Here is a 20422-nt window from a genome sequence, read left to right on the forward strand (position 1 = left end):
ACAGCACACTCAGAACCCCTACTTCCTACAGCACACTCAGAACCCCTACTGCCTACAGCACACTCAGAACCCCTACTGCCTACAGCACACTCAGAACCCCTACTTCCTACAGCACACTCAGAACCCCTACTTCCTGCAGCACACTCAGAACCCCTACTTCCTACAGCACACTCAGAACCCCTACTTCCTACAGCACACTCAGTGTCCCTAATTCCTACAGCACACTCAGTGTCCCTAATTCCTACAGCACACTCAGAACCCCTACTTCCTGCAGCACACTCAGAACCCCTACTTCCTACAGCACACTCAGAACCCCTACTTCCTACAGCACACTCAGAACCCCTACTTCCTACAGCACACTCAGAACCCCTACTTCCTACAGCACACTCAGAACCCCTACTTCCTGCAGCTTTGCATATGAGAGACCTAGATAATTATGCAAGGTTTGTTTATACATCTGTTCTTTTTTAGAACAACCAAACCATGTGTCTGAATTTGTCTGTTTGTGCAAGTCAAAAGATATAATAAAACGAAAGGAAAGAAAAGTAGACATTGGAAAAGACAGTGTGAGAAAGACATTCAGGGTTTATGAGGTCAAACACACAAAGGAAGACAACGTTTGAAAGAGCGATACACTCTATTGTATCTAATCAGTTGATGAAGTGGTAAACAGATAACAGGTGAAGTAACTTCTCCTATAGTCTGATATGTCTTTCGTCATACCTCTACTAGCTCTGTACTGTCTATCTGCCCTGTAGAGATCAGTCTCTACTAGCTCTGTACTATCTATCTGCCCTGTAGAGATCAGTCTCTACTAGCTCTGTACTATCTATCTGCCCTGTAGAGATCAGTCTCTACTAGCTCTGTACTATCTATCTGCCCTGTAGAGATCAGTCTCTACTGGCTCTGTACTATCTATCTGCCCTGTAGAGATCAGTCTCTACTAGCTCTGTACTATCTATCTATCTGCCCTGTAGAGATCAGTCTCTACTAGCTCTGTACTATCTATCTGCCCTGTAGAGATCAGTCTCTACTAGCTCTGTACTATCTATCTGCCCTGTAGAGATCAGTCTCTACTGGCTCTGTACTATCTATCTGCCCTGTAGAGATCAGTCTCTACTAGCTCTGTACTATCTATCTGCCCTGTAGAGATCAGTCTCTACTAGCTCTGTACTATCTATCTGCCCTGTAGAGATCAGTCTCTACTAGCTCTGTACTATCTATCTGCCCTGTAGAGATCAGTCTCTACTAGCTCTGTACTATCTATCTGCCCTGTAGTACAGAGCTAGTGGAGACTGATCTCTATCTATCTGCCCTGTAGAGATCAGTCTCTACTAGCTCTGTACTATCTATCTGCCCTGTAGAGATCAGTCTCTACTAGCTCTGTACTATCTATCTGCCCTGTAGAGATCAGTCTCTACTAGCTCTGTACTATCTATCTGCCCTGTAGAGATCAGTCTCTACTACCTCTGTACTATCTATCTGCCCTGTAGTACAGAGCTAGTGGAGACTGATCTCTATCTATCTGTCCTGTAGAGATCAGTCTCTACTAGCTCTGTACTATCTATCTCCCCTGTAGAGATCAGAGCCTCTCAGTGAGACAGGGGATGTACTAAATGACTGAGGGAGCTGCTGCTGTTGATAATGACATTGATTGGCAAGTCAATTTAAAACAGCAGAACAGATTGTGTAACGTGTTTTATGCCAGAGTAGCAGAGCCTTGAGGTCCTAGAGCTAAATTCAGCCAGTCTGTTGTTGCATAAGTATTATTGAAACAACATCATTTGTTTCAATCAGGTGTATTTGTCCAGAGTAACAATACAATCTGTTGAGGGTTCTGGAGGACCAGGGTTACCATACAAACGGTTGGGGGTTCTGGAGGACCAGGGTTCCAATACAAACGGTTGGGGGTTCTGGAGGACCAGGGTTACCATACAATCTGTTGGGGGTTCTGGAGGACCAGGGTTACAATACAAACTGTTGAGGGTTCTGGAGGACCAGGGTTACCATACAAACGGTTGGGGGTTCTGGAGGACCAGGGTTACCATACAAACGGTTGGGGGTTCTGGAGGACCAGGGTTACAATACAAACTGTTGAGGGTTCTGGAGGACCAGGGTTACCATACAATCTGTTGGGGGTTCTGGAGGACCAGGGTTACAATACAAACTGTTGGGGGTTCTGGAGGACCAGGGTTACCATACAAACTGTTGGGGGTTCTGGAGTACCAGGGTTACCATACAAACTGTTGGGGGTTCTGGAGGACCAGAGTTACAATACAATCTGTTGGGGGTTCTGGAGGACCAGGGTTACCATACAAACTGTTGGTGTTCTGGAGGACCAGAGTTACCATACAAACTGTTGGGGGTTCTGGAGGACCAGGGTTACAATACAAACTGTTGGGGGTTCTGGAGGACCAGGGTTACCATACAAACTGTTGGAGGTTCTGGAGGACAAGGGTTATAATACAAACTGTTGGGGGTTCTGGAGGACCAGGGTTACCATACAATCTGTTGGGGGTTCTGGAGGACCAGGGTTACCATACAAACTGTTGGGGGTTCTGGAAGACCAGGATTACAATACAATCTGTTGAGGGTTCTGGAGGACCAAGGTTACCATACAATCTGTTGGGGGTTCTGGAGGACCAGGGTTACAATACAAACTGTTGGAGGTTCTGGAGGACCAGGGTTACAATACAAACTGTTGGGGGTTCTGGAGGACCAGGGTTACAATACAAACTGTTGGGTGTTCTGGGGGACCAGGGTTACAATGCAATCTGTTGGGGGTTCTGGAGGACCAGGGTTACAATACAAACTGTTGGGGGTTCTGGAGGACCAGGGTTACAATACAAACTGTTGGGGGTTCTGGAGGACCAGGGTTACAATACAAACTGTTGCAGGTTCTGGAGGACCAGGGTTACAATACAAACTGTTGGGGGTTCTGGAGGACCAGGGTTACAATACAAACTGTTGGGGGTTCTGGAGGACCAGGGTTACAATACAATCTGTTGGGGGTTCTGGAGGACCAGGGTTACCATACAAACTGTTGGGGGTTCTGGAGGACAAGGGTTGGGAAACACTGACCTATATAGTGCACTACTTTTGACCACAGCCATATAGGGACATGGTCAAAAGTAGTGCCCTTTATAGAGGAATAGGGTGCTATTTGGGATACATCCTAAAGAAGCAAGTAGGCTTTGATTAAATAGGGAATGGATCCCGTTGTAGAGTAGATGGTAGATACTGATCAAATTGACACCATTTGTACAGTCTGATTTGTACTGTCACCCACTTCTCTATAAGTAACTGTGGATTATTTACTGGCCCTGCTTTTTACTGCAGAACCACAACTGTCTGTGTGTCTGTCTGTCTGTCTGTCTGTCTGTCTGTCTGTCTGTCTGTCTGTCTGTCTGTCTGTCTGTCTGTGTGTCTGTCTGTCTGTCTGTCTGTCTGTCTGCCTGTCTGTGTGTGTGTATGTGTGTCTGTCTGTGTGTGTGTCTGACTGTGTCTGTCTGTCTGTCTGTCTGTCTGTCTGTCTGTCTGTCTGTCTGTCTGTCTGTCTGTCTGTCTGTCTGTCTGTGTGTGTGTGTGTGTGTGTGTGTGTGTGTGTGTGTGTGTGTGTGTGTGTGTGTGTGTGTGTGTGTGTGTGTGTGAAGCAGGTGAGTGTGAGTTGTGAAGAGGGAGGACTCGGTCTGAAAATACTGTTTTCCCAAAATACTGATCAAATAGCTGCAGTGACGTCACAGGGCGCCTCTGCAAAGACACGGACAAAGAGAGGGGAGAGAGCAGGAGAGAGCAGGAGAGAGGAGAGAGCAGGAGAGAGGAGAGAGCAGGAGAGAGGAGAGCGCAGGAGAGAGGAGAGAGCAGGAGAGAGGAGAGAGCAGGAGAGAGGAGAGAGCAGGAGAGGGGAGAGAGCAGGAGAGTGGAGTAGAGAGCAGGAGAGGAGAGAGCAGGAGAGTGGAGTAGAGAGCAGGAGAGAGGAGGAGAGAGCAGGAGAGGAGAGAGCAGGAGAGAGCAGGAGAGAGGAGAGAGCAGGAGAGAGGAGAGAGCAGGAGAGAGGAGAGCGCAGGAGAGAGGAGAGAGCAGGAGAGAGGAGAGAGCAGGAGAGAGGAGAGAGCAGGAGAGGGGAGAGAGCAGGAGAGAGGAGAGAGCAGGAGAGGGGAGAGAGCAGGAGAGTGGAGTAGAGAGCAGGAGAGGAGAGAGCAGGAGAGTGGAGTAGAGAGCAGGAGAGAGGAGGAGAGAGCAGGAGAGGAGAGAGCAGGAGAGAGGAAAGAGCATGAGAGAGGAGAGAGCAGGAGAGAGGCGGGAGCAGGAGAGGGGAGAGAGCATGAGAGAGCAGGAGAGGAGAGAGGCGAGAGCAGGAGAGAGGAGAGAGCAGGAGAGAGGAGAGAGCAGGAGAGAGGCGAGAGCAGGAGAGAGGAGAGCAGGAGAGAGGAGAGAGCAGGAGAGAGGAGAGAGCAGGAGAGAGGCGAAAGCAGGAGAGAGGAGAGAGCAGAAGAGAGGAGAGAGCAGGAGAAGGGAGAGAGGAAATTGAGGATGGGAGAGTAGAGTAATTATTGCTGCTGAGGGTTTGCAGGTTGCAGATATTCTCTTTCCGTCAGCCTGTTTTTCCCTGATGATTCTGACTGACTGCATCCACTGGAGTTTGGATCTCTTCTTCTGTTATCCTGATGGAGTGATGCAGAATGAAGGGCATCCAGTGGAGTTTGGATCTCTTCTTCTGTTATCCTGATGGAGTGATGCAAAATGAAGGCCATCCACTGGAGTTTGGATCTCTTCTTCTGTTATCCTAATGGAGTGATGCAGAATGAAGGGCATCCACTGTCTTTAATCTGCCTCACACACCAGTCTACACCCTCATCTTGTCTTCATCTATCCTGACTTTTATGGGACGTTTCTTTCCTCTATGTGCTGTTAACGTTTGTATCTGACTGTGTTCACAACAGAATGTCTCTCTGTGTCTGCCGTGTTCTAGGAGCCCAGTAACAAGCGGGTGAAGCCCCTGTCCCGCGTCATCTCTCTGGCCAACCTCATACCTCCAGTCAAGACTGCTCCTCTGAAGCGCATAGGACAAACACTGCAGGTACAACAGTACACCGTATCATAAGATAGCTATACTGACAAATATGACCACGGAGGACAACCACTGCAGGTACAACAGTACACCATATCATAAAATAGCTATACTGACAAATATGACCACGGAGGACAACCACTGCAGGTACATTTAAATAGTGACTAAATGCTTAATTACAATAATGTCGTTAGTAACACTTTACAAATACAACCTAGCGGTTTAATACATTATCCTGTGGTTATAATGCATTGTAACGCTTGTCATAAGCATGTATGACCCTCTTATAAGGTCTCATTATCATCTCATCATGATCATGATACTAAGTAACTTAGCTGATGATGTGTTTGGCCGTCCCAGAAAGCCCAGCCATATAGCCAGCTAATCGGTGCTGTTCTACAGAGAAATCAATCACTTTCCACTAAGTACGCCAGCCCTCCTCTGACCGGCGTGTGATGCCGTAACGTGTTGTAATATGTTCTGGATGGTGTTATTATGCAACACAAGGCTCGGTGATTGAAAGGTGGGAACATTCACACCTGATAATCACTGGTACGTGGCCTCTACGATTAAGGCCCAAATGGTACTACTTTTGACCAGAGCACTACAGGGTGCAATTTGGGATGCATCCTTTATGGTACACATGTGAAGGGCTTTGACCTCAAACCTGATCTCACTATTTTCCCACTGGGTTTGACTAGCAGACAGGATCATCTACACACAACATTATAGTAACATTCAGATATCAGACATAAGACAACTATGTGTTTGTATTGTCTTTTCATACCCTTATCTGGGTTGGTGTCCTGTGAAGGGGAATTTTTCTCATCTTTGTGCCTCTTTGTATTCCGCAGCGTTCCATCAGCTTCCGCAGTGAGAGTCGGACGGAGACGCTCATGCCTCCTCGACCATGGACGCGGCCGGCCCCGCCTGCCAACACTAAGCGGCGAGACAGCAAGCTGTGGAGCGAGACCTTTGACGTGCGGCTCGGACACCAGATGCTGTCCTCTAAGGAAATCAAACGCCAGGAGGTGAGGGTTTTCCTCACAGTTACCTGAGAACACTGTTACCACGGGAACACTGTTACCACGGGAACACTGTTACCACGGGAACAATGTTACCACGGGAACACTGTTACCACGGGAACAATGTTACCACGGGAACACTGTTACCACGGGAACACTGTTACCACGGGAACACTGTTACCACGGGAACACTGTTACAAAATTATAGAAAATACCTGCTCACTGCTCCTGTATAGTTTAATGCAAGGTTAAAGGACCAGAAGGTTTTCATCTGGCTTTGAGTTCAAGGAGTTTAACTAACATTAAATTGGAGGTTGTGTGTGTGTGTTTAAACTCTTAGAATAGCATGGTTATAACAAGTATGTACATCTTCTAGAATGCATGAAATATGCTTAGATTAAGTGCCCATGGCAAAACCAAACCCAGAAAGAGAGATTCCCTAGTCTATGAGTAGATACTGCCTGGTAAGCACTGATGGGAAAACCACAGACGTCTCACAGAGGAGCAACAGGGTCAGGAGTGGAGGGATGGGCTCCAATAACATCCCAGCTGCTTATTTCTCTCTCACCCCTCTCTGTCTTTTGTTGTCTCTCTCTCCCCTCTCTCTAGCTCTCCCTAATCCCCTCCCTCTATCTTTCTCTCTTTCTCCCCTTACTCTATCTCTCACTCTGTCTTTCTCTCTCCTCTCTCTCTCTCCCTCTCTCACTCTCCCCCCTCCCTCTATCTCTCCCTCCTCTCAATTCAATTCAAGGGGCTTTATTGGCATTTGAAACATGTGTTAACATTGCCAAAGCAAGTGAGGTAGATAATGTACAAAAGTGAAATAAACAATAAAAATTTACAGTAAACATTACACATACAGAATTTTCAAAAGAATAAAGACATTACAAATGTCATATTATGTCTATATGCAGTGTTGTAACAATGTACAGATGGTTAAGGGTACACAAGGGAAAATAAATAAGCATAAATATAGGTTGTATTTACAATGGTGTTTGTTCTTCACTGGTTGCCCTTTTTTCTTGTGGCAACAGGTCACACATCTTGCTGCTGTGATGTCACACTGTGTTATTTCACCCAGTAGATGTGGGAGTTTATCAAAATTGGGTTTGTTTTCGAATTCTTTGAGGATCTGTGTAATCGGAGGGAAATATGTGTCTCTAATATGGTCATACATTGGGCAGGAGGTTGGGAAGTGCAGCTCAGTTCACTCTCTTTCTATAGCTCTCCCCTCTCTCTAGCTCTCCCTCTATCTCTCCCCCCTCTCTCTCTAGCTCTCCCTCTACCTCTCCCCCTCTCTCTAGCTCTCCCCCCTCTCTCTCTAGCTCTCTCTCTATCCCCCCTCTCTCTCTAGCTCTCTCTCTACCTATCCCCCTCTCTCTCTAGCTCTCCCTCTACCCCCCTCTCTCTCTAGCTCTCCCTCTACCCCCCTCTCTCTCTAGCTCTCTCTCTACCTATCCCCCTCTCTCTCTAGCGCTCCCTCTACCTATCCCCCCTCTCTCTAGCTCTCCCCCTACCTCTCCCCCTCTCTTTCTAGCTCTCCCTCTCCCCCTCTCTCTCTAGCTCTCCCTCTACCTCTCCCCCTCTCTCTCTATCTCACCCTCTATCTCTCCCCCTCTCTCTCTATCTCACCCTCTATCTCTCCCTCCTCTCTCTCTAGCTCACCCTCTACCTCCCCCTCTCTCTAGCTCTCCCTCTACCTCTCCCCCTCTCTCTCTAGCTCACCCTCTCTCCCCCCCCTCTCTCTCTCTCTCTCTCTCTCTCTCTCTCTCTCTGTGCTCCTGGAGATCTCTTCCACTCTCCCAAGCTTAAACTCAGTCCCAGAGGGGATCGAGTGCTATACCACTTCACAGTTTTAACAGTTAAAATTAGAAGGCCTGTCTGAAACATGCCCACCCCCTCCCTCCACTGAAATGAGGCCTCCTCCTCTCAGGCCACACAGAGAAGACATCAAAGGACAGGGGATATGGGATAGGGGGTTCACAACAGAACCCAGCTGTCCACTGGGAAGTATTGCATTTTTAGGGGTCAACGCAGCCCTATGCTTTTCTCTCTGTGTGCACAACAGAAGTCTTGTGGCTTTAGAGAGGCTAAGTGTTGAAAGATCATCTTTCTGCAAAGACCTTTAGATTTGTCAGTCTGACATTTGTTATTTCATACATGTACTCCTTTTTCTAAAAGGACAGAAAGGAGGAAAGAAATTATGTTTATATGTTTTCAATGTTCTTTATTTGTTCATGGTGGTAGAATAGCTGATGACTTGTTGTTTTTCTGAGATGTTTGACTAAACAAGGACCCTTGTTTCACCATTCTCATGTTGTCTTTACTCCCTCTGTGTGTTTGCAGGCCATCTTTGAGCTTTCTCAGGGCGAGCGGGATCTCATTGAGGATCTGAAGCTGGCCAAGAAGGTACCAGCTGCTTGTTCAATCAAGATCATTTCCCTTTTTCCTTTTCATTGAGCCTATCACAGATAAGTTCTACCCTGGTGATTAGTCAGTCTCCGGTTTCCCCAGTGCTCCCACAATCACACACCTAAGACTGTAGCTCACCCTCTCTCCCCCCTCTCTCTCTCTCTCTGCCATCTTACTCTCGCTCTCTCTCTCTGCCATCTTACTCTCTCTCTCTCTCTCTCTCTGCCATCCTTCTCTCTCTCTCTCTGCCATCTTACTCTCTCTCTCTCTCTCTGCCATCTTACTCTCTCTCTGCCCACTCTCTCTGTCCTCTGTCTCTCTCTCTCTTGCTCTCTCTTTCTGCCCACTCTCTCTGCCATCTGTCTCTGTCTCTCTCTCTTTCTGCCCTCTGTCTCTCTCTCTATCTCTCTCTCTGCCCACTCTCTCTGCCATCTGTCTTTGTCTCTCTCTCTCTCTCTCTCTTCCTGCCCTCTGTCTCTCTCTCTTTCTCTCTCTCTGTCCACTCTCTCTGCCATCTGTCTCTGTCTCTCTCTCTCTGCCATCTGTCTCTCTCTCTCTCTCTCTCTCTCTCTCTCTCTCTTTCTGCCCTCTGTCTCTCTATCTCTCTCTCTCTCTCTCTGCCCACTCTCTCTGCCATCTGCCATCTGTCTCTCTCTCTTTCTGCCCTCTGTCTCTCTCTCTCTGCCATCTGCCATCTCTCTCTCTCTCTCTCTCTCTATTTCTCTCTCTCTCTCTCTCTCTCTCTCTCTCTCTCTCTCTCTCTCTCTCTCTCTCTCTCTCTCTGTGCTTCCACTCTCCCAGGCTTAAACTCAGTCCCAGAGGGGATCAAGTGCTATATCACTTGGCAGTTTTAACAGTTAAAATTAGAAGGCCTGTCTGAAACATGCCCACAAGACACCAACAGATGTTTAGATTATTTATGTCCAATACTGTTTCTGAAAATATCTTTAATATCTTCTGGACGTGTCCCATTTGACGTCAGTTACCTTTCTTAGCGCTGTTGTTTTACTTATATTGGGTGTGAAGTTTATATGATCCATCTACGCTTGACTCAAGTAACTTATCTGGGTCAACCACTTGTAGATGTCCACACCACAAGCTACCAATTAACATGCCAAAACCCCAAGGTTTTTTTTCCATCATTAGAGGACACGCTTGATTCCGCTTTCAATGCTTCTAAAGCGTGTTTTAATGAAGCACATAATGAGTAATATAAGGGGATAAATTGAGTTTGGTTTCATTGTTACTGTTTTAATTGAAGCGTTCGCCTCTCTCCGTACCTGCAGGCGTACCATGACCCCATGCTGAAGCTGTCCATTATGACAGAGCATGAACTCACCCAGATCTTCGGAACCCTGGACTCCCTCATTCCGTTGCATGAAGGTGAGAATGGAAGCTTGCAAAGTGTAGAACCACAGGATAGGGAATTGCAAGGAAACACAGTTGCTCACACAAACACAGAAGCCATCACACACAGACTCACGCAAGCACACAGGCACACACACACACAGGCACACACACACACACGCACACGCACGCGTGTAGTTCTTACAACTAAAAGAGCCGTTAGACAGAGGCTGAGACCTCTCCTCCCTCTCATCCCTCAGATCTGCTGAGTCGATTGCGAGAGGCCAGGAAACCAGACGGCTCTACAGAAACTGTGGGACACATTCTAGTGGACTGGGTAAGACCCCTGATGTTATAATGCTAGTGGACTGGGTCAGACCATTCATCCCCCTGATGTTATAATGCTGTTATAATGCTAGTGGACTGGGTAAGACCCCTGATGTTATAATGCTGTTATAATGCTAGTGGACTGGGTCAGACCCCTGATGTTATAATGCTGTTATAATGCTAGTGGACTGGGTAAGACCCCTGATGTTATAATGCTGTTATAATGCTAGTGGACTGGGTAAGACCCCTGATGTTATGATACTGTTATAATGCTAGTGGACTGGGTAAGACCCCTGATGTTATAATGCTGTTATAATGCTAGTGGACTGGGTAAGACCCCTGATGTTATAATGCTGTTATAATGCTAGTGGACTGGGTAAGACCCCTGATGTTATAATGCTAATTGACTGGGTAAGACCCCTGATGTTATAATGCTGTTATAATGCTAGTGGACTGGGTAAGACCCCTGATGTTATAATGCTGGTGGACTGGGTCAGACCATTCATCCCCCTGATGTTATAATGCTGTTATAATGCTAGTGGACTGGGTAAGACCCCTGATGTTATAATGCTGTTATAATGCTAGTGGACTGGGTAAGACCCCTGATGTTATAATGCTGTTATAATGCTAGTGGACTGGGTAAGACCCCTGATGTTATAATGCTAGTGGACTGGGTAAGACCCCTGATGTTATAATACTGTTATAATGCTAGTGGACTGGGTAAGACCCCTGATGTTATAATGCTGTAATAATGCTAGTGGACTGGGTAAGACCCCTGATGTTATAATGCTGTTATAATGCTAGTGGACTGGGTAAGACCATTCATCCCCCTGATGTTATAATGCTGTTATAATGCTAGTGGACTGGGTAAGACCATTCATCCCCTTGATGTTATAATACTGTTATAATACTAGTGGACTGGGTAAGACCCCTGATGTTATAATGCTAGTGGACTGGGTAAGACCATTCATCCCCCTGATGTTATAATGCTTTTATAATGCTAGTGGACTGGGTAAGACCCCTGATGTTATAATGCTGTTATAATGCTAGTGGACTGGGTAAGACCCCTGATGTTATAATGCTGTTATAATGCTAGTGGACTGGGTAAGACCCCTGATGTTATAATGCTGTTATAATGCTAGTGGACTGGGTAAGACCCCTGATGTTATAATGCTGTTATAATGCTAGTGGACTGGGTAAGACCCCTGATGTTATAATGCTGTTATAATGCTAGTGGACTGGGTAAGACCCCTGATGTTATAATGCTAGTGGACTGGGTAAGACCCCTGATGTTATAATGCTGTTATAATGCTAGTGGACTGGGTAAGACCCCTGATGTTATAATGCTGTTATAATGCTAGTGGACTGGGTAAGACCCCTGATGTTATAATGCTGGTGGACTGGGTCAGACCATTCATCCCCCTGATGTTATAATGCTGTTATAATGCTAGTGGACTGGGTAAGACCCCTGATGTTATAATGCTGTTATAATGCTAGTGGACTGGGTAAGACCCCTGATGTTATAATGCTGTTATAATGCTAGTGGACTGGGTAAGACCCCTGATGTTATAATGCTGTTATAATGCTAGTGGACTGGGTAAGACCCCTGATGTTATAATGCTGTTATAATGCTAGTGGACTGGGTAAGACCCCTGATGTTATAATGCTAGTGGACTGGGTAAGACCCCTGATGTTATAATGCTAGTGGACTGGGTAAGACCATTCATCCCCCTGATGTTATAATACTGTTATAATGCTAGTGGACTGGGTAAGACCACTGATGTTATAATGCTGTTATAATGCTAGTGGACTGGGTAAGACCACTGATGTTATAATGCTGTTATAATGCTAGTGGACTGGGTAAGACCCCTGATGTTATGATACTGTTATAATGCTAGTGGACTGGGTAAGACCCCTGATGTTATAATGCTATTATAATGCTAGTGGACTGGGTAAGACCCCTGATGTTATAATGCTGTTATAATGCTAGTGGACTGGGTCAGACCATTCATCCCCCTGATGTTATAATGCTTTTATAATGCTAGTGGACTGGGTAAGACCCCTGATGTTATAATGCTGTTATAATGCTAGTGGACTGGGGAAGACCCCTGATGTTATAATGCTAGTGGACTGGGTAAGACCCCTGATGTTATAATGCTAGTGGACTGGGTAAGACCGTTCATCCCCCTGATGTTATAATGCTGTTATAATGCTAGTGGACTGGGTAAGACCCCTGATGTTATAATGCTGTTATAATGCTAGTGGACTGGGTAAGACCCCTGATGTTATAATGCTGTTATAATGCCATCAATTTACTTGAAACGTTTCTGAGGAAGGACTTCAGCCATCCAGAACCCCAGAACAGCTAGTTTAGGAGGCAGCCTGAGATGTTTGTTTTCCATAATGGAGCTGTCTTATAAAAACAGATTCATCCCCTGTGTCTTAAGGACCTTTTGACCTAGTTATTTTTTGATTCCCCAATTATCTGTGTGTGTGTGTGTGTGTGTGTGTGTGTGTGTGTGTGTGTGTGTGTGTGTGTGTGTGTGTGTGTGTGTGTGTGTGTGTGTGTGTGTGTGTGTGTGTGTGTGTGTGTGTGTGTGTGTGTACTCAGAGCTCGGTCAGTTGACCTCTGGGGTTCACACAACAACCGTAGCTGTTGGTGACCCAGAGAAACTTCTATTGGTTCAAATCAAAGCTCTTAACTAACATGAAACGATAACTTCATCACAATACGAGCAGTAACACTTTAGCTGGACAGTGAGCTGGAACCAGGCTAATTCTGCTGTGTTGTGAAGTGTGTTAGTGTGTCCAGGGCTGTTTGTTAGTGTAAGGATGCTGAGCAGCTCCTCTACCATCCCTCCATCCCTACTTCCTGTTTACACTAGGTAGTTATGGAGGAAAACAATGCATGCTTGACAGGAACGCGGAGAGCCTCCTCTGCTTCTCAGCTGTTTACTTGCCCTAGTCCCACCTCTCCTCTGAAGTCCGTTCCACTGCAGAAAGATGTCAACGTGGTTGTATAATAGAGTACATGTTTCCCAAGTCCACTTCATTTCCATGGTAGATGACCTGGTCTCGGCCTTCATTTATTTATCGGTTACATTAACACTGTGACATTGTTCTGGTTCTGACTGCACCAGCTCGGTGACATTCCTATAGTGTTCAATGTGATGTAGACCAGGTACAATATATATATATATATATATATATATATATATATATATATATATATATTGAATAGATCTGGCGCTCCATTTAAAGATGAAAATACTTTTTGTATGGTAGACCTACACAGAGACGTGTTGTATGGTAGACCTACACAGAGACTTGTTGTATGGTAGACCTACACAGAGACGTGTTGTATGGTAGACCTACACAGAGACGTGTTGTATGGTAGACCTACACAGAGACTTGTTGTATGGTAGACCTACACAGAGACGTGTTGTATGGTAGACCTACACAGAGACTTGTTGTATGGTAGACTTACACAGAGACTTGTTGTATGGTAGACCTACACAGAGACGTGTTGTATGGTAGACCTACACAGAGACGTGTTGTATGGTAGACCTACACAGAGACGTGTTGTATGGTAGACCTACACAGAGACTTGTTGTATGGTAGACCTACACACAGAGACCTACACGTGTTGTATGGTAGACCTACACAGAGACGTGTTGTATGGTAGACCTACACAGAGACTTGTTGTATGGTAGACTTACACAGAGACTTGTTGTATGGTAGACCTACACAGTAGACGTGTTGTATGGTAGACCTACACAGAGACTTGTTGTATGGTAGACCTACACAGAGACTTGTTGTATGGTAGACCTACACAGAGACTTGTTGTATGGTAGACCTACACAGAGACTTGTTGTATGGTAGACCTACACAGAGACGTGTTGTATGGTAGACCTACACAGAGACTTGTTGTATGGTAGACCTACACAGAGACTTGTTGTATGGTAGACCTACACAGAGACTTGTTGTATGGTAGACCTACACAGAGACTTGTTGTATGGTAGACCTACACAGAGACGTGTTGTATGGTAGACCTACACAGAGCTAGAACTCAAATCAAATCAAATGTTATTTGTCACATGCGCAGAATACAGCAGGTGTAGTAGACCTTACAGTGAAATGCTTACTTACAAGCCCTTAACCAACAGTACAGTTTTATGAAAATACACCAAAAAAAAGTAAGAAATAAAACTAACGATAATTAAAGAGCAGCAGTAAAATAACAATAGCGAGGCTAAATACAGGGGGTACCGGTACAGAGTCAATGTGGAGGCTATATACAGGGGGTACCAGTACAGAGTCAATGTGGAGGCTATATACAGGGGGTACCGGTACAGAGTCAATGTGGAGGCTATATACAGGGGGTACCGGTACAGAGTCAATGTGGAGGCTCTATACAGGGGGGTACCAGTACAGAGTCAATGTGGAGGCTCTATACAGGGGGGTACCGGTACAGAGTCAATGTGGAGGCTATATACAGGGGGGTACCGGTACAGAGTCAATGTGGAGGCTATATACAGGGGGTACCAGTACAGAGTCACTGTGGAGGCTATATATACAGAGTCAATGTGGGGCTATATACAGGGGTACCAGTACAGAGTCACTGTGGAGGCTATATACAGGGGGTACCGGTACAGAGTCAATGTGGAGGCTATATACAGGGGGTACCAGTACAGAGTCAATGTGGAGGCTATATACAGGGGGTACCAGTACAGAGTCAATGTGGAGGCTCTATACAGGGGGTACCGGTACAGAGTCAATGTGGAGGCTATATACAGGGGGTACCAGTACAGAGTCAATGTGGAGGCTATATACAGGGGGTACCAGTACAGAGTCACTGTGGAGGCTATATACAGGGGGTACCGGTACAGAGTCAATGTGGAGGCTATATACAGGGGGTACCGGTACAGAGTCAATGTGGAGGCTATATACAGGGGGGTACCAGTACAGAGTCAATGTGGAGGCTATATACAGGGGGTACCGGTACAGAGTCAATGTGGAGACTATATACAGGGGGTACCAGTACAGAGTCAATGTGGAGGCTATATACAGGGGGTACCGGTACAGAGTCAATGTGGAGGCTATATACAGGGGGTACCAGTACAGAGTCAATGTGGAGGCTATATACAGGGGGTACCAGTACAGAGTCACTGTGGAGGCTATATACAGGGGGTAGCAGTACAGAGTGAATGTGGAGGCTATATACAGGGGGTACTGGTACAGAGTCACTGTGGAGGCTATATACAGGGGGTACCGGTACAGAGTCAATGTGGAGGCTATATACAGGGGGTACTGGTACAGAGTCAATGTGGAGGCTATATACAGGGTGTACCGGTACAGAGTCAATGTGGAGACTATATACAGGTGGTACCGGTACAGAGTCAATGTGGAGGCTATATACATGTGGGGTACCAGGGGGGTACAGAGTCAATGTGGAGGCTATATACAGGGGGTACCGGTACAGAGTCAATGTGGAGGCTATATACAGGGGGTACAGAGTCAATGTGGAGGCTATATACAGAGTCAATGTGGAGTCAATGTGGGCTATATACAGGGGGTACCGGTACAAAGTCAATGTGGAGGCTATATACAGGGGGTACCGGTACAGAGTCAATGTGGAGGCTATATACAGGGGGTAGCAGTACAGAGTTAATGTGGAGGCTATATACATGGGGTACCGGTACAGAGTCAATGTGGAGGCTATATACAGGGGGTACCGGTACAGAGTCAATGTGGAGGCTCTATACAGGGGGTACCGGTACAAAGTCAATGTGTGGGGGCACCGGTTAGTTGAGGTAATTGAGGTACTATGTACATGTAGGTCAGGGTAAAGTGGCTATGCACAGATAATGAACAGAGAGTAGCATCAGTGTAAAAATAGACGGGGGGGGGGGGGTCAATGCAAATAGTCCGGGTAGCCATTTAACTGTTCTGCAGTCTTATGGCTTGGGGGTAGAAGCTGTTAAGGAGCCTTTTGAACCTGGACCATGTTCTCCTGTACAGCCTGCCTTGCAGAAAAAGACAACATTCTATGACTACAGTGGCTGGAGTCTTTGACTATTTTTAGGGCCTTCCTCTCCCACTGCCTGGTATAGAGTTCCTGGGTGGCATTGAGGGGGAATAGGCGTTGTTGTGCCCTCTTTACAGCTGTCTTGGGACCATGATAGTTTGTTGGTGATGTGGACACCAAGGATCTTGAACCTCTCAACCTGCTCCACGACAGCTCCGTGGATGTGAATGGGGGCGTGCTCGGCCCTCCTTTTCCTGTAGTCCACGATCATCTCCTTTGTCTTGATCACGTGGTACCACACGGCCAGGTCTCTGACCTCCTCCTTATAGGCTGTCTCATTGTTGTTGGTGAACAGGCCTACCACCATCGTGTCGTTGGCAAACTTAATGATGGTGTTGGAGTATGCTTGGCCACGCAGTGATGGATGAACAGGGAGTACAGGAGGGGACTGAGCACGCACTCCTAAGGGGTCTCCGTGTTGAGGATCCATGTGGCAGATGTGTTGTTACCTCCCCTCACCACCTGGGGGCGGCTGTCAGGAAGTCCAGGATCCAGTTGCAGAGGGAGGTGTTTAGTCCCAGTGTCCTTAGCTTAGTGATGAGCTTTGAGGGCACTATGGTGTTGAACGCTGAGCTGTAGTCAATGAACAGCATTCTCACGTAAGGTGTTCCTTTTGTCCAGGTGTGAAAGGGCAGTGTGGAGGGTAATAGAGATTGCATCATCTGTGGATCTGTTGTAACCGGCCGCGACCAGGAGGTCCGTGGGGCGACGCACAATTGACCCAGCATCGTCCGGGTTAGGGAGGGCTTGGCCGGTAGGGATGTCCTTGACTCATTGCGCACATGAGACTTCTGTGGCGGGCCGGGCGCAGTGCGTGCTAACCAAGGATGTCTGGTGCACATCCGGGTTGGATGTGCGCTGTGTTAAGAAGCAGTGCGGCTTGGTTGGGTTTCAACCTTCGTCTCTCCCGAGCCCGTACGGGAGTTGTCGCGATGAGACAAGATAGTAGCTACTAAACAATTGGATACCACGAAATTGGGGAGAAAAAGGGGTAAAATTCAAAACTAAATAAATAATAATAATTATGGAACATACACACTGCATAAGAGATCCTGCAATAAATATTAACTTGACTGAAGGAGAAACTCAATTACTGACCTTTCTCTCTCTCCCTCCCTCTCACTCTCTCCCCCTCCTCCCTCCACCAGTTACCATGTCTGGACTCCTACAACTCATACTGCAGTAACCAGGTGGCAGCCAAAGCTCTGCTGGACCATAAGAAGCAGGATCACCGGGTGCATGACTTCCTGCAGCGCTGCCTGGAGTCGCCCTTTAGCAGGAAGCTGGACCTGTGGAACTTCCTGGATATACCCAGGAGCCGTCTGGTCAAATACCCTCTGCTGCTCAGGGAGATCCTCAAACACACACCTAACGACCATCCGGACCGTCAACACCTGGATGAGGCAGTGAGTGGATCTGGTGATAGACATGAATGTATAAACACACACAACCCCCCACTAACACCCCCCCCCCACACACACACACAACCCTTCACTAACACCCCCCCCTCCATACACACAACCCCTCACTAACACCCCCCCACACACACACACAAACCCCCCACTAACACCCCCCCCCCCACACACACAACCCCACACTAACACCCCCCCACACACACACACACCACAACCCCCCACTAACACCCCCCCGACACACACACACACACAAACCCCCACTAACACTCCCCCACACACACACAACCCCCACTAACACCCCCCAACACACACCCCCACAAAAACACACACACAAACCCCCCACACACCCGTACCCCCCACACACACAACCCCCACTAACACCCCCCACACACACACACACAACCCCCACTAACCCCTCCCCAACACACACACACAACCCCCACTATCACCCCCCCACACACACACACACACACACAAAAACTTAAATCACACTTTTCATTCCCTCTTCTTGTCACTAGATCAACATGATCCAGAGCATCGTTGCTGAGATCAACACCCAGACGGGTGAGTCTGAGTGTCGTTTCTACAAGGAGCGTCTCCTCTATCTGGAAGACAGCCAGAGAGATCTGCTCATTGACAGCTCCCGCATCCTCAGCTGTCACGGGGAACTGAAGAACAACAGGGGCGCTGTGAGTAGAGCTGCCTAGCATCTATCACTATTAACGCTTTGGAGTGTAACACACAGCAGACCTGCTACACCACACAGCTATAAAAACTTACAATAACAGGTAGCTTTCGTCATGCAAACACAATGCAAACACGACTCAGTGTAGTAGCTCTTTAGCGGTAAAACGGCATGGCAACATCTGCTGACAGGGAGTTCAAATGCATACTAACACTCTACTGCTAGGTACGCCTTCTGATGTACTGTAAGTAAGGTCAACGCTGAGGATATTTGTTTAGCATTGAATGAGGCACCGTTTTGCGTGTGTACCGTACAGAGATACGAATGACCTCTAAATCCACACAGACCTGTGATGGTACGAGCAAACCCGCTGACCATGACCCCTAAAGCACCACACTCTGTCACCACATATCAATACGTCTACTGGGGTCAGGGGTCAGCTCTGAGAGCATCGGTTCACCTGTAGGCCCTCGCTGAGTCACTACAGACTCTGGTTCGATTCCAGGCTGTATCACACCCAGCCGTGTTTGGGAGTCCCGTAGGGGGGTGCATAATTGGCCTAGACTTTGGCCGGGGTAGGATTTGGCCGGGGTAGGCCGTCACTGTAAATAAGAATTTGTTCTTAACTGACATGCCTAGTTAAATAAAGGTAAAATATATAAAGACATTAAATAAAGGTGAAAAATAAAAGAATGAAACATATCATCACGTGCATAGTGTGTGTTTAGAAAAAAAAACATTATCTCGTGACATGCTGAGAAGATGATTGGGCTCTGGGTGCCGAAGTGAGGAAAAAACATAACGTTGTGGACTGTCAGTCAGAGAGAGGGGCCGTAACATTTGTTTCATCTCCTCCCTTCAACCAAAGCCTTTAATTTGGGTTTTGTTCACCATGTTTGTGCAGTATGGTACAAATTGGAAGCACCTGGTCACGTGTTGTTAGATGTTAGACGTTGTATATATCCCGATTCATCAAGGGGTAGTAGTAGCATACTGGTGGTTTGGGTTTGGATACGGTTCAGTTCCCACCGTCGCTCCTGCTTCAGCCCAGCAGTAATGACAGAGTAGTGGTGGTGTGGAGAGGGATGGAGAGAAGGAGGGAGAGAGTGGGAGGGGTAAAGAGGGAAGGAGAGAAGGAGGGAGAGAGTGGGAGGGGGAAAGAGGGAAGGAGAGAAGGAGAGAGTGGGAGGGGGAAAGAGGGAAGGAGAGAAGGAGGGAGAGAGTGGGAGGGGGAGGGGGAAAGAGGGAGTGGGAGGGGTAAAGAGAAGGGAAGGAGGAGAAGGAGGGAGAGAGTGGGAGGGGAAAGAGGGAAGGGGAGTGGGGGGGAAAGAGGGAAGGAGAGAAGGAGGGAGAGAGGAGGGGGAAGAGGAGAGAGGGGAGGGGGAAAGAGGGAAGGAGAGAAGGAGGGAGAGAGTGGGAGGGGGAAAGAGGGAAGGAGAGAAGGAGGGAGAGAGTGGGAGGGGGAAAGAGGGAGGAGGGAAGGAGAGAGTGGGAGGGGGAAAGAGGAGGAAGGGAGAAAAGGAGGGAGAGAGGGGTGGGAGGGGGAAGGAGGGAAGGAGAGAAGGAGGGAGAGAGTGGGAGGGGGAAAGAGGGGGAAGGAGAGAGTGGGAGGGGGGGAGGAGGGAGGGTGGGAGGAAAGAGGGAGGAGGAGGAGAGAGTGGGAGGGGGGAGGGGGGAGAAGGAGAGGAGTGGGAGGGGGAAAGAGGGAGGAGAGAGTGGGAGGGGGAGAGAGAAGGAGGGAGAGAGGGAGGGGGAGGGAAGGAGAGAAGGAGAGAGTGGGAGGGGGGAGGGAAGGAGGGAAGGAGAGAAGGAGGGGGGAGGGAGAGTGGGAGGGGGAAAGAGGGAAGGAGAGAAGGAGGGAGAGAGTGGGAGGGGGAAAGATGGAAGGAGAGAAGGAGGGAGAGAGAGAGGGAGTAATCCCAGGAAAGGAGAGACAGAAGGCTATTAATCAGGCTGTGCTACGCTAGCTCACCATGACCGACCCAAGCGGAGGAACTCACAGCCGTCCAAGTCCGGTGGGGGAAAACAGTGAAACATATTGTGTTCTAACAA

General features: G+C 47.6%; 1 protein-coding gene across 3 annotated transcripts in view; it reads left to right on the plus strand.

The window, feature by feature from the left end:
• Positions 1–20422, plus strand: part of arhgef3 (Rho guanine nucleotide exchange factor (GEF) 3) — a 116574-nt gene that overhangs the window by 90836 nt on the left and 5316 nt on the right. For all 3 annotated transcript variants that reach the window (XM_064966959.1, XM_064966961.1, XM_064966960.1), the window contains 7 exons: positions 4973–5080; positions 5926–6102; positions 8443–8505; positions 9795–9891; positions 10116–10192; positions 17419–17676; positions 18204–18374. In XM_064966959.1, coding sequence (XP_064823031.1) covers positions 4973–5080; positions 5926–6102; positions 8443–8505; positions 9795–9891; positions 10116–10192; positions 17419–17676; positions 18204–18374 — 951 coding nt within the window. The remainder of the gene's footprint in view (positions 1–4972; positions 5081–5925; positions 6103–8442; positions 8506–9794; positions 9892–10115; positions 10193–17418; positions 17677–18203; positions 18375–20422) is intronic.

This window comes from Oncorhynchus masou, chromosome 5 (assembly GCF_036934945.1).
Source record: "Oncorhynchus masou masou isolate Uvic2021 chromosome 5, UVic_Omas_1.1, whole genome shotgun sequence".
Classification (NCBI taxonomy): Eukaryota; Metazoa; Chordata; class Actinopteri; order Salmoniformes; family Salmonidae; genus Oncorhynchus; species Oncorhynchus masou.